This window comes from Emys orbicularis, chromosome 1, assembly GCF_028017835.1.
Source record: "Emys orbicularis isolate rEmyOrb1 chromosome 1, rEmyOrb1.hap1, whole genome shotgun sequence".
NCBI lineage: Eukaryota > Metazoa > Chordata > Testudines > Emydidae > Emys > Emys orbicularis.
In genome coordinates this window covers 313,193,141-313,208,276 of record NC_088683.1, presented here as the reverse complement: position 1 = coordinate 313,208,276, position 15,136 = coordinate 313,193,141, and the positions used below count along the sequence as shown (strand labels likewise).

Genomic DNA, 15,136 nt, shown 5'->3' with positions numbered 1-15,136 from the left:
ACTTGCACACTTGTAACGGAATCCTATGGAGTCACTGAAAAACACAGGCAGAACACATCACAATGTCCTCTTCAAAGAGTCACTTTTCAGAGCACACGTACTATTTAGCAACGTACATAAAACACAAACTCCCTGCTACATAACTACCCTGAACCACTAGATCACACACAAAGCTATACATCTTCACATGTGCAACAACTGGAGCATTCCTAAAACACTAGTTTATTTTCTAACCTTTAAAAAGATACCAATCAGATTCAAATTACATGCTTTAGAAAGGCCCCAGCTTTTTAGAAGATGAACAAGAGATAGATATCTACCTCCTGTCTCTCAACATCCATATTCCAGATAACAATTCCACCATCTGCACCACAAGAGATGAGCTGTCTTGTGTGGGGAGCATAGGAGAGACACTGAACTTTATCGCTGCAAAAGAAACATACAATATCAGTTAGTTAAAGGTTTAAACATATGTCCCAAGGCAAAGTAACTGGTTTGCCATATTTTTCTCTCTTGGCTCATTCATGTATAAAATTCACTAGTCCTACAATTCCAATTAGTAGATTATATACTGTACCATGTGCTGTGAATTTGGTCCCCATTGGGTAGCGCACCACTTATTAGAGGAGGATTTAAAACAAGATTAGTTTTCAGACATAACTATTGCTTTTCCAGTTAATTAGGTTGTAGATCTTAGCTTCCTTGAAAGCCATGGTTGCACTGTAATTGAATGACCCCTGAGAACATAGTCCCAAAAACCTATAAACCACTATGGTAAAGTGCTCGCTCTCTCTCGAACAAAATGTGTCAGTTATTGGTTAATTTGTTAAATCCCCACACGGTGCCTGTGAATGAAGCAATGAAAAACCCAATGTTATCTAGCAACTTGAAGAGAAAAATAGTTTTTAAGGTGCTGCTGTGAGTATTCAAATCTAACACTAACAAATGAAAATAATTTCAAATAGAATAGAACTGATAAGGCTGCCCCAGATCTTCCCAACATTTTAAGATTAAAAGGTTTTTAGAAAAATGGACTATTCCTCCTTTTGTTATTCTTTGTTAAACATGAAAAAAGTGTGCTCAGCTCTATAGAACAGGGAAATATCAAGGCCCAGAAAACTTACGATCTAGGAGACAGGCACAGAAAGAAGACACTGAGACCAAGGGGGAAGGAATTACTTGAGCTCATTTTGTTTTCTTGCACTAGTCTTTTTTGCGGGAGCCTCCAGAAGAAATGGATCTTCAAGAAGGGGGTGGTTTAGTGCATTGAGCCCTGGTCTACACTACAAGTTTAGGTCGAATTTAGCAGCGTTAGATCGATTTAACCCTGGACCTATCCACACAACGAAGCCATTTTTGTCAGCTTAAAGGGCTCTTAAAATTGATTTCTGTACTCCTCCCCGACAAGGGGATTAGTGCTGGAAATCGACATCGCCGGGTCGAATTTGGGGTAGTGTGGACGTAATTCGACTGTATTGGCCTCCGAGAGCTATCCCAGAGTGCTCCATTGTGACCGCTCTAGACAGCACTCTCAACTCAGATGCACTGGCTAGGTAGACAGGAAAAAGCCCCGGGAACTTTTGAATTTCATTTCCTGTTTGGCCAGCATGGCGAGTTGATCAGCACAGGTGACCATGCAGTCCCAGAATCGCAAAAGAGCTCCAGCATGGACCGAACGGGAGGTACTGGATCTGATCGCTGTTTGGGGAGACGAATCCGTGCTAACAGAACTCCGTTCCAAAAGATAAAATGCCAAAATATTTGAAAAATCTCTAAAGGCACAATGGACAGAGGCTACAATAGGGACCCGCAGCAGTGCCACGTGAAAATTAAGGAGCTCAGGCAAGCCTACCAAAAAGCCAAAGAGGCAAACGGCCACTCTGGGTCAGAGACCCAGAGATGCTGCTTCTACGAGGAGCTGCATGCAATTCTAGGGGGGGCCCCCACCACTACCCCACCCCTGTCCGTGGACACGTGCGGGGGGGAGGGGAAGGGAGTCTCACGCAACAGGGATGAGGATTTGGGGGGGATGAGGAAGATGAGGAGACGGAAGAGGAGGAGGAGGAGGAGGAGCACACAGCACACAAGCGGAGAAACCATTCTCCCCGACAGCCAGGAACTGTTTTATCACCCTGGAGCCAGTACTCTCCCAACCTGGACTCACGGACCATGAAGCCAGAGAAGGCACCTCTGGTGAGTGTACCTTTGTAAATATAACGCATGGTTTAAAAGCAAGCGTGTTTAATGATTAATTTGCCCTGAAGACTTGGGATGCATTCGCGGTCAGTACAGCACCGCCTTTTAAATGGCCAACCCAACGGGTGCTTGGTATGGGAAAGGAGGGCGCTTCATGTTATGAAGGTTGAAGAAGCTGAAAGACTGTGGCTTACCATGGCTGCCTGCAAGCCAAATTCTGTTGCCCGACCCAGCATCTGTGATCTCTCACACCAAACCGGCAGGCCCTCAATATAAGAGGCAAAATGCGACCTTGTACCGAAAGCACACGTGCTATGTAATGTTAACAGCTTGGTTCACCGTGAAAGAGTCTACCCATTGTTCTCTAAAATGTGTCTTTTTTAAGAATACTCTTTTTTCCTCCCGCAGCTGCAAATGTTTTAACGATCCCCCTATCATCTCCGTCCCAGAGGCTAGTGCAGGTAAGGTGGCGAAAAAAAACGCCCTCGCGATGAAATGTTCTCTGAGCTCATACAGTCCTCCCGCACTGAAAGAGCTCAGCAGAATGCGTGGAGGCAAACAATGTCAGAGTCCAGGAAAGCAGAAAATGAACGCGAGAACAGGAGCAACGAGTGAGATGAGAGGTGGCGGCAGCGCGATAAGAGGAGACAGGATGCAATGCTGAGGCTACTGGGGGATCAAACCGATATGCTCCGGTCTGGTGGAGCATCAGGAAATGCAGCAGGGGCACAGACCGCCGCAGCAGCCCCTGTGTAACCGCCTGCCCTCCTCCCCAAGTTCCATAGCCTCCTCACCCAGACGCCCAAGAATGCGGGGGGAGGGAGAAGGGCTCCAGCCACTCCACCTCAGAGGACTGCCCAAGCAACAGAAGGCGGGCATTCAATAAGTTTTAAAGTGCAGTGTGGCCTTGTCCTTCCCTCCTACCCTCATTCACCACCCCACCCAGTGCTCCCCTCCTCACCCACCCCTCCCGGTCTACGGTGGCAGTTATCCCCCTATTTGTGTCCTGAATTAATAAAGAATGCATGATTTTGCAACAATATTGACTTTATTGCCTCTGCAAGAGGTGATCGAAGGGGGGAGGGCAGTTGGCTTACAGGGAAGTAGATTGAACCAAGGGAGCGGGTTTTCATCAAGGAGGAACAAACAGAACTGTCACACCGAAGCCTGGCCAGTCATGAAACTGGTTTTCAAAGCTTCTCTGATGCGCAGCGCGCCCTGCTGTGCTCTTCTAATCGCCCTGGTGTCTGGCTGCGTGTAATCAGCAGCCAGGCGATTTGCCTCAACCAGTCACCCCACCATAAACGTCTCCCCCTTACTCTCTCAGATATTGTGGAGCACACCGCAAGTAGCAATAACAACGGGAATATTGGTTTCGCTGAGGTCTGAGTCAGTAAACTGCACCAGCGTGCTTTTAAACATCCAAATGCACATTCTACCACCATTCTGCACTTGCTCAGCTCCTTACTACTGTCCAGGGTGCCTGTGTATGGCTTCATGAGCCATGGTATTAAGGGGTAGGCTGGGTCCCCAACGATAACTATAGGCATTTCAATGTCCCCAACAGTTATTTTCTGGTCTGGGAAGTAAGTCCCTTCCTGCAGCTGTTCAAACAGACCAGAGTTCCTGAAGATGCGAGCGTCATGTACCTTTCCCGGCCATCCCACGTTGATACCGGTGAAACGTCCCTTGTGATCCACCAGTGCTTGCAGCACCATTGAAAAAGTACCCCTTGCGGTTTATGTACTGGCTGCCAAGGTGGTCCAGTCCCAAGATAGGGATATGCATTCCGTCTATCGCCCCACCACAGTTAGTGAATGGCTTTGCTGCAATGGGATTCCCTATGAGCTGCACATTTCCCAGAGTCACTACCCTTGATAGCAGCAGCTCAGTGACTGTGTTGGCTACTTGGATCACAGCAGCCCCCATAGTAGATTTACCCACTCCAAATTGATTCCCGACTGTCTGGCGTTGCAAGCTTCCAGAGGGCTATTGCCACTCGCTTCTCAGCTGTGAGGGCTGCTCTCATCTTGGTATTCTTGCGCTTCAGGGCAGGGGAAAGCAAATCACAAAGTTCCATGAAAGTGCCCTTACGCATGCAAAAGTTTTGCAGCCACTTGGAATCATCCCAGACCTGCAAAACTATGCGGTCCCACCAGTCTCTGCTTGTTTCCCGGGCCCAGAATCGGCGTTCCACGGCATGAACCTGCCCCATTACCACCATGATGTCCAAATTGCCAGGGTCTGTACTTTGAGAGAAGTCTGTGTCCATGTCCTCATCACTATGGTGATTGTGCTGTCGTCACCTCCTCGCCTGCTTTTGTAGGTTCTGGTTCTGCACATACTGCAGGATAATGCACGAGGTGTTTACAACACTCACAACAGCAGCAGTGAGCTGAGCAGGCTCCATGCTTGCCGTGGTCTGGCATCTGAGGGACAGCAGGAAAGCAGAGTTGCTGCGGAATCGGTGGATGACGACGGATGCCACGAGAATAGATATTTATACCAACGACGAGAGGACCTGCGAGGTGGATTCATGGCACCAGGAGAGCAGAGTTGCAGTGGAAGTGGTAGAGGATGACGGTTAGCACTGTGCACATTTCCCGAGGACCCGGGAGCCCATGACAGACAACATGGAGAAATTCGCTGTCGAGGCAATATCAGCAGAGCAGAGTTGCAGCGGAAGCGGTGTATGACAATGACGATGGTTTGCAGTCCTAATGCACCATCTGCTGAGCTGAGCGGGCTGCACACTTGCTGTGGTATGGCGTCTGAAGGAGAGCAGGAAAGCAGAGTGGCAGCAGAAGCAGTGTATGACGATGATGATTGTTGCAGTCCTATTGCACCATCTGCTGCCAGCAGCACCCAGGACACAACAGCGGTGGTGTCAGTGAGCTGAGCTGAGTGGGCTGCAGCTTGCCGTGGTATTGCGTCTGCGCGGAAAAAAAGGCGTGAAACGATTGTCTGCCGTTGCTTTCACGGAGGGAAAGGCAACTGACGACATGTACCCAAAACCACCCACGACAATGTTTTTGCCCCATCAGGCACTGGGAGCTTAACCCAGAATTCCAATGGGCGGCGGAGAATGCGGGAACTGTGCGATAGCTACCCACAGTGCACCGCTCCGTAAGTCGATGCTAGCCACAGTAGTGAGGACGCACTCCGACGACTTAATGCACTTAGTATGGACATACGCAGTCGACTGTATAAAATCGATTTCTAAAAATCGACTTCTACGAAATTAGGTCAATTTTATAGTGTAGACATACCCTGAGATTAGGTCAGAATCTTCACCCCACACTTTGGCACCAGCACTGCCTGACACCAAGCCAGGCTCATACTCTGAAGTACTGGTCCATTATCTTGTATATGGATGCTCCTCTATGTAGCAATGCTTTTTGAAGGCAATTTAGAACAGTGCCACACTACTGTGTATCTATGACTTGCCAACTCAAAGGCAGCACTGTGTGGAAATGCCAGCTTTACTGTGGTTCTATCTAATGCAATGCATTACATCACTGAACCAGCATGTTCTCCAACACTGTCATACTGCAAATAAGATACAGAGGTTTGCCTGCACGTTAGATGCTGTGATGCTACAACAATGAGCCATGGCAGGGCACGCAGCAGTAGGCTTTAATATAAATAGACATAAAGATTGAGTGTTTCAGTGAGGAAGTCCCAGGCATGCACTGTTGGAGTGATACAGAACCACAAAATCAAGGCAGCCCAATCAGCCAAGCAGAAAGTGCCTTTGAACAGTCAGTCAGCACAGTCACAGTAATTCAATGGTTGGAAAAGCACGCATGTGTGAAATTAATCTTTAATATTGTGTTAGACCAAAAGTACCAAGTCATCCCCTCCTCTCTAGGTCTATTAAGTCTGGTTTGTACCTCTAGTGTATTCCCCTCTACAACAGCGGGAGCCAGTTCTGCCTTGCTCAGTTGCTGATGCTTAGGAACACGCATTTAACACGTTGACAAATGATGGCTAATTAGACAGAGCATCTTGGGTACAGCCTGGATTCTACATACATTCACATTTAAAAAATACTTGGTTAGCATGGAGTTAAAGTGGCTGGTACTCTGAATCTTGTGCTCCCTTCAAGGGGGCGCGGGGAGGGGGAAGAGAAGATAGAACCCGATCGGGAAAACAACTTCTCATTAAATGTAGTTAATATTGGTAATATACAAAGATACAGGAAGTCACACACAAATCCCATGCACAGACATAATATACTCCTTGGTTCTGCTTCATTTTGTTTTTCTCCCCTAAACACAGGAGGAGGAAAAACTCTTCAAACGTACTTGTGTCCTTGTAATTCAATGGCTGTTCCTTTTCTTCCTCCTATGTCCCACATAATAATGGAATGATCCGAACTGCCTGAGAACAAAACTCGCTGCACTGGGTCCCAACAAAGAGCAGTGACACCACCTAAAACAGGAGAGAGACAGTACAGTTATTTAATTACAACTGAAGGTGGAAGGGAAGAATGTAATAAAAAGTGAGTCTCAACTTAAAGAGATGTGACTTAAGTTTAAACACATCCAACTCACCCTCCATGTGCACCACCACACTGCAGACTTTCCAACTGAAAGGACTGGCACAGAATGAGCCCCACTGAAAAGCCTAGGAAACCAGAGCCAAATTCTAATCCTGCGTTTCTGTTGGTGCAGAGCCCAGTCCCAGCTCTGTAACTCATGCAGACTGAGCCCAGTGAATGGTAAACAAATCCTGGGATAGGAAGTTACCTCATGAGTGGTCAAAGAGCTGCTATGTGGCCACCCATCTCCACACCCTGCAGGCAGAGTTTGTGATTAACAGTGGAGACACTGGGGAGTAATGAGAGGCGATGCCATCATAAAAATTGCAGGATGAGAACTGAGCAGCCTTGCCTCAAAGCTAGTAAGTCAGTGGGTTGTCAAAACACTTCCCACACCCTCAGCCCCAGCTGACTGGTTTGAAGTGGAGTGATAGGCCAATATGGAGATCCACTCAGGCCAAAGAAAGGCTATAGGAGGAAAATAAATTGATCAATGAAGAATGAGCCATCAACCCCCCTCTCCATAGGCACCTGTTATATGGTGGGCTGACACACCAACTACAAGGACAATGTAAGAACCCCAGCAGCAAAGTGACCAGTCAGCTCCTGCAATGCGTACTGTCCTTTTAAACGTCAACTCCTTACATGCTTCTGGTCACATCCTGGAAACACTGCGCACAGCATTCCAAACCCTGAGCAGTTCAGCTGACTACAAATGGGACTCCTCACATGCATGTGTTAGCAGGATCGGGACTTTATCTACTAAGGTCTTCTCTATCAGGGCTTTATTTGTTGTTGCAGCATTTTCCCACCAAAGTACTTTAAGGTGCAGAATTTTCACAATTTAAGTCTGGCTTCTCTCCTGTTTTTAGTAATACAGAATTACCACCCTTTACCTTGTTGACAGTTTAAGCTCATCTATTGTGCCCCCCAAAATACAGACATTTCCATTCAAACCATCACAGCTACTTACAAATTTTAAAAAGTTCATCCCATGGTAATGCAGAGCCTATATGAAGAACCAGAGATGATTATTTAACCTTAAACTTTACCTGTATGTCCCTTAAATGTTGTGACAAGGCTGCAGTTCTCTTGTTCTAGTTTGAGAATGGTTACCTGCCCAGAATGATCACCTATAAACACATGTCGGGTCTCAACATCAAATCTGATTGAAAGCATTGAGGAATCTTTTATAAAGGCTAGACAGAGGTTCTGAATTCTGGGATGTATCTATAAGAATATGTTGCATTTTTATGAAGTTACATAGCAGTTACTCGATTTTTTGTTTAAATACTAATTATTGTATTACACTGGAGTCATAGTTGGAATAACCACTTTTATATTTGCATTTACGGCACGCCCATCGCAGTACCATTGTGCTCTCTGGGGGGGAGGGATAGCTCAGTGGTTTGAGCATTGGCCTGCTAAACCCAGGGTTGTGAGTTCAATCCTTGAGGGAGTCATTTAGGGATCTGGGGCAAAAATCTGCCTGGGGATTGGCCCTGCTTTGAGCAGGGGGTTGGACTAGATGACCTCCTGAGGTCCATTCCAACCCTGATATTCTAGGATTCTATTCTATGATTAGAGACAGATCAGTTACCTCTAGGAAGATGACTCCTCCTTCCTTCTAAAATGGTTTCTTGTAGGTGGCAGTGGCTGTTCTTTGAGAGAGCTGGTTTGTGTCTTATGACATATTTGGGGAAATGCCAGTTTGAACAGGTGCATCCTGAAGTGTGGTCTAAACATGGCAAGATTACAACCAATTACTGGAATAATCCATTTTGACAGGTTAGATCCCCTCAATCTAATTTTAGTTGCACCTCATATTTGAGGAATGGGTTATTACAGAGGTGGGCAAACTATGGCCCACGGGCCACATCCAGTCCGTGGGACCCTCCTGCCCGGCCCCTGAGCTCCTGGCCCGGGAGGCTAGCCTCCGGCCCCATCCCTGCTGTTCCCCTTTCCCCACAGCCTCAGCTCACTGCGCCGCCGGTGCAATGCTCTGGGAGGCGGGGCTGCAAGCTCCTGGGGCAGCGCAGCTGCAGAGCTGCGGCCTGACCTGGTTCTCTGTGCTGCGTGGGGCGTGGCTGGTTCCAGCCGGGCGGCACGGCTGCCTGTCCTGGTGCAGCCGCATCGCCAGCCACTGCTCCAGGCAGCGCGGTCAGAGGACAGGGAGCATGGGGGGTTGGATAGAGGGCAGGGGAGTTTGGGGTGCTGGTCAGGGGCCAGTGGTGTGGATAGGGGTTGGGGCGGTCAGAGGACAGGGATCCCGGTTGGGGGGGGGGGGGGGCGGAGAGAAGAGTCATGAATGAGAGGAGGGGTTGGATGGGGCGGCAGGGGGCAGTCAGGGGTGGGGGTTCCGGGGGGCGGTCAGGGGACAGAGAGCAGGGGGGGCCGTCAGGGGGTGAGAAGCAGGGGGGGATTGGATAGGGGGTGGGGGCTGTGCCATGCCTGGCTGTTTGGGGAGGCACAGCCTCCCCTAACCGGCCCTCCATGCAATTTCAGAAACCCGAAGCAGCCGTCAGGCCAAAAAGTTTGCCCCCCCTGGGTTATTAGCATTGACAGGCTGCATTACACTAATGTCTTTTATAATCAAAGGGTACATTCACACAGCAAAAAGCCCACAACAATGAGTCTCAGAGCCGGGTACAGACTTGGGCTTGTGCTACGGCGCTAAAAATAGCCGCATAGACGTTCCTGCTCTGGGCTCTGAAGTCTGGGGAAGGGGTTGAGTTTCAGACATGAATGTCTACATGGCTATTTTTAGCACTGAAGTGCAAGACCTACAAATGAGAGTCTATAGACCAGGGGTCTCAAACTCCTGGGCCGCGGGCCATCTGTAGCCCATGGAGGAGACACAGGAGGAGAGACCCAGGCAGATAGTTGCTGGCAATGTCTGCTGTAGGCTCCGCCCCTGTAGCGCGCCCCCCACCCACCATAGCTCCCATTGGCTGGGGAAGAGGGACAGAGATCTCATCATTAGTTGCCAGGCAGAGTCAGCCATGGAGGCAGCATCACTTTTTTCCACAATGAATATAAACAAGTCAAAATACTGAACACAACTATCTGATGCACACCTTGCTGCAATCCTGAAGGTTTCAACTGCTCAGTCACGGAGGCCAAACATCAACCAACTGACAGAACTGAAGCATTGCCAGGTGTCTGGCAAACACTAAAAACTCTCTGACAGATGAATTGTATAAAGTTGTATGACAGCTTTATTATTTCTAAGAAATTCAAAATAAAAAATACAATATAAATGTTTTCTTTTCTGAACACCATCTTCAGTGACATTATTGGCTCACTGGGAGGATTTGAGGATTGGCATTGGCCCTACGGTAAATTGAGTTTGAGACCCCTGCTATAGACCCAGGCTCTCTGATTCTCTCTCTCTCTCTGCTGCAGGTGTTTTTTTCGCAATGTAGACATACCCAAAGAACTATGTATTCTGAAACAAGAGGCACAGCAGAGAACAGAGTCTGGAATTAACAGGGTAAAGGGGTTGTTAGCATTACCAGTCTATTACTTATATTTGTTGGTGTTAATACAAACACAGGAGCGGCTGTTCTGACATGATCTAAGGGTCCAGTTCAAATGGTTTCCAAGCTGTGGGAAGAGTTCCCAGACCCCTAAAGGGAACTATCCAGAAGAAATGACAACAAGATCCTGTGTTAATCAACACTTAACACTAATAAGGGCAAGTATTTTAGAAGTGGAATTTACTCTTCACTATTTATACTTTTTTGCATTTCACTTAGCCTGGGCAAAGAGGCTGGTCAATTTCACTTGTTTGTACAGAAACTGGTTTCAAGTCAATTTGATCTTCAGGTTCTCATGAACTAGTAAAATGGGCTGTTACTGCACTGTAGACACTATAAGAGCAATTTCACTAACAACTCATTGAAATCTCCATTGTCTCAGTCTTTCTAAAAGACTGGTTTTTAAACTTATAATGTATCACTGATCAAAGGAGAGAGTTGACATTTCTTTTGTCAGGCAACTAGGGGCAGATCTTGGAGAATTAACCTGCTTGTGAGTAACATTTTAGGAATCATTTACTCTCCAGCTGAGCCCATATTTCAAAAGCATATTGTTCTGTTCCAAGGTAGAGAATATGCGCTCATTATTTCATATTAAGTCATTTAATTTTTGCCATGTGTGTGCACACGCTCGGACCCGATCATTGACCTACTTTGCTGCTATTAGAATTCCCAAAAGAAAAAGCATGTTTTAAATGAAGCTCCCATCAATCTCTATCTTACAATGAGACCACAATAGGATGCAGCTTTTAAGAATGGATACGTCACAGAGTTTTTAAAAATAAATGTTTAAATCTAAATATACCTCATGCATAAAGTGGACAAAGCTATGAGGGCTGACAATTTTTAAACTGAGTTTTAAAAATTATTTCCTTGTAAGGTTTTGAATATAGATGGTGAAGATGATGGAGGCCTGAAAATGGCTGTTTTAAACAAAGACGTGCAAAGACAAAAGAATCAGAGAAAAGCTAAGATGTTAACAAAGGATACTGCAGGCCGCAGGCCCCTGCACTGGTGCGATACCCTCCGAGCCGCTGCCCACTCTCCGAGCAGTGCCATGTGAATTGCTTGTCCTGTCCTGTGCTTAACACCCATTCCATCTCCAGGACAAACAGAATCATCATAACCCTGCCTTGGTGAGCTGGAAAATCAAGCAGAAAAACAAACAGACATAACACTGAGGAGAGTCACCCCTCTGCTATCCAAAAAAATCCACGAACATTAATCCCTTCCCACCAAACCACTTCTAGGGTCCAATCCTGCAAGCCTTTATTCACACCTGTAAGCCTAACTGATGTCCTAATAGGATTGGTCATGTGACTAACTACGTATGTAACAGCCCAATCTTGCAAGCCTTATGTCTGTATGATACAGTAGAACCTCAGAGCTACGAACACCAGAGTTACGAACTGACCAGTCAACCACACATCTTATTTGGAACCGGAAGTATGCAATCAGGCAGCAGCAGAGACCAAAAAAAAGTAAATGCAGTACAGTACTATGTTAAATGTAAACTACTAAAAAAATAGAGGGAAAGCAGCATTTTTCTTCTTAGTAAAGTTTCAAAGCTGTATTAAGTCAATGTGCAGTTTTAAACAATGTAACATTTTTAAAATGTTCAGAGGTACGAACAACCTCCATTCCTGAGATGTTCATAACTCTGCGGTGCTACTGTAATATACTTTTGCTTACACTTGCATTTTTCAGGAAAACTCCTATCACTGCAGTATCACCACTGGTAATGCTAGCATAGCAGGACTCAAGGCTGGGATTTTTAGACCTACTGAGCAGGCTTAGATAACATAGTGGTACAAACGCCCATGCCCTGTCTACACTCCCAGCATTGCTATCACTGGTGGGACTGCGCAGGTGGAAATGCAATCACAGGTTTTCTGAAGATTTAGCATAGACACAGCCTTAAACTAAAGAAGAGTTTTAGCACTGTACACACATTGTTGGAGTCCTGGTCACAGATGACAAATCAGAGTCAGTTTGTTTCAGTGCATCTCCTTGTGTGAATGGAAACCGACGAGGGATCTGCAAATGCGTCCGCACATCAGGCAGATGTGGCTGCATGTTTTTGCCACAGCCTGCTTTCTTAACTCCCACCTCTCTTGGCTTTTTCTGTTCTGCTGTTCTCAATGGCTTTAATGGCAGACCAATAGGCCTGCTGCCATTGGCAGCAGCAGTTTCCCCTGCATTTGGGTTGGCTTGGTCAGCTTTTAGGTGAGCTTGGAGACTGTGCTTATATTGCTTTCACTGGTCCCCCAGCACATGTGCTCCCGTTTTCAACTGTCCATAAAGCATTGCTTTGGGGAATCGTATTGTCCAGGCATATGAGGTGACTAGCCCAGCCAAGTTGCCCCTCTATGATAACAGATTCAATGCTAGTCATGCAGGGGCCGGTCCAGGACTTTGATGTTTGGTATTCTGTCCGACCACTTGATGTTACAGGTGAGATGCAAACAGTGCACATGAAAACTGCGTACACATATGGCACACCAGAAAGTTATTCAAATAGGATGTTGAAAAAAGTGCTATATAAAGATCACAGCTGGTCAATATCAATAAAACAGCTGAACAAATAGATTTGTACTTCTACATAAATAAAACCCTCAACAGCTTTTAACATAAGAAACGGTGCTCTACCTATCACTGATTCTTTAAATCAGTGACCTCTGGGATGAACTGTGAAGTGCTGACTGAACAGATTTAAGTAAAAAAAGTGGTTTGAAAAAAAAACGTACAGATTTATTCCTAGCTGTATCATAAAAGTGAATGCCATATTCCTCAATACACAAACCTATTGCTTTACTACTGTTCTGGGACTTTGAGACATATGTCAGCCAAACCAGGTTGCTTGTATCTGTTTATGTGAAAGTTGACACTGGAAAGAGATCAAATATCTTTGCAGCTGTATTCTAAACTGGTACTTTTTTAAAAAGCAAAATTACTCAGAATACAATCCTCAAATAAAGCACAGATTTTTGTTGTTGCATACACTACACAAATATATGCATACTGTCTGTTGAATCCTATGGAGGAATTAGTTCTAGTCAAGAATGTAAAATCTGTGTAAACATCTGTCACTAGTTCCCCCACTTTTCAGGATCAGGTTCCTCATGGCCTGGTAACACAATTAACACATGTGGCTCTAACAGTGGCCTCCAAACTTCTATAGCAAATGGGCCAGTTTACTAGACTAAAACTTAAGGTGTACAGTAACTCCTCACTTAAAGTCATCCCGGTTAACATTGTTTCGTTGCTGATCAATTAGGGAACATGCTCGTTTAAAGTTGTGTAATGCTCCCTTATAACGTCATTTGGCAGCCGCCTGCTTTGTCTACTGCTTGCAGGAAGAGCAGCCCATTGGAGCTGGCTGGTGAGGGCTTGGAACCAGGGTGGACCGGCAGCCCCCCATTAGCTCCCCGCTCCCCTAAGTTCCCTGTGCAGCAGCTGCCCAGCAGGCTAGCAATTGCAGCTGTCCCTCCCCCCACTGCCATGTGCTGCTCCTGCCCTCTGCCTTGGAGCTGCTCCCCGAGACTCCTGCTTGCTGTGCGGGGGGGAGGGAAGGAAGGGGGGGCTAATGTCAGGGTGTTCCCCTCCCCCTGCTCACCCCATCTTCCATAGAGCAGGGGGGATACACCAGGGCTCAGGATGGGGGGAGCTTGCAGCAACTGCGGTCTCAGCAAGCTGATCTAATTAACAAGGCAGTGTACTTAAAGGGGAAATGCGCATCTCTCCCTCCATTCCTGCTGCCTTGTAGAGTGAGAGAGTTAACCCTTGAGGGCTCAGCCAATTGCAAGTTCATCATTTAGCAGTAAGGGAAATATCCCACACTCTGACTCCTCCACCTCAACCAAGCTTCACAACCATCATCACTGTGTACCAGTATTAAATTGTTTGTTTAAAACTTAGAGAGAGAGGGGGGGGGGTCTTCCCTGGAACCTAGCCCCCTCACTAACATTAATTCTTATGAACATAAGTGATCTCATAAGAACATAAGAATGGCCGTACCGGGTCAGACCAAAGGTCCATCTAGCCCAGTATCCTGTCTACCGACAGTGGCCAATGCCAGGTGCCCCAGAGGGAGTGGACCAACAGGCAATGATCAAGTGATCTCTCTCCTGCCATCCATCTCCATCCTCTGACAAACAGAGGCTAGGGACACCATTCCTTACCCATCCTGACTAATAGCCATTAATGGACTTAACCACCATGAATTTATCCAGTTCTCTTTTAAATGCTGTTATAGTCCTAGCCTTCACAACCTCCTCAGGTAAGGAGTTCCACAAGTTGACTGTGCGCTGCGTGAAGAAGAACTTCCTTGTATTTGTTTTAAACCTGCTGCCTATTAATTTCATTTGGTGACCCCTAGTTCTTGTATTATGGGAATAAGTAAATAACTTTTCCTTATCCACTTTCTCCACATCACTCATGATTTTATATACCTCTATCATATCCCCCCTTAGTCTCCTCTTTTCCAAGCTGAAGAGTCCTAGCCTCTTTAATCTCTCCTCATATGGGACCCGTTCCAAACCCCTAATCATTTTAGTTGCCCTTTTCTGAACCTTTTCTAGTGCCAGTATATCTTTTTTGAGATGAGACCACCACATCTGTACGCAGTATTTGAGATGTGGGCGTACCATCGATTTATATAAGGGCAATAATATATTCTCAGTCTTATTCTCTATCCCCTTTTTAATGATCCCTAACATCCTGTTTGCTTTTTTGACCGCCTCTGCACACTGCGCGGACATCTTCAGAGAACTATCCAAGATCTTTTTCCTGACTTGTTGTAGCTAAATTAGCCCCCATCATATTGTATGTATAGTTGGGGTTATTTTTTCCAATGTAC

The 15,136-nt window shown here is 46.3% G+C and overlaps 1 protein-coding gene across 2 annotated transcripts in view; it reads right to left on the bottom strand.

The window, feature by feature from the left end:
- Window positions 1-15,136, bottom strand: part of WDFY2 (WD repeat and FYVE domain containing 2) — a 163,334-nt gene that overhangs the window by 59,057 nt on the left and 89,141 nt on the right. For both annotated transcript variants that reach the window (XM_065402849.1, XM_065402843.1), the window contains exons 5-8: window positions 11,269-11,419; window positions 7,792-7,904; window positions 6,504-6,630; window positions 321-426 (exon numbers count right to left, since the gene is read on the bottom strand). In XM_065402849.1, coding sequence (XP_065258921.1) covers window positions 321-426; window positions 6,504-6,630; window positions 7,792-7,904; window positions 11,269-11,419 — 497 coding nt within the window. The remainder of the gene's footprint in view (window positions 1-320; window positions 427-6,503; window positions 6,631-7,791; window positions 7,905-11,268; window positions 11,420-15,136) is intronic.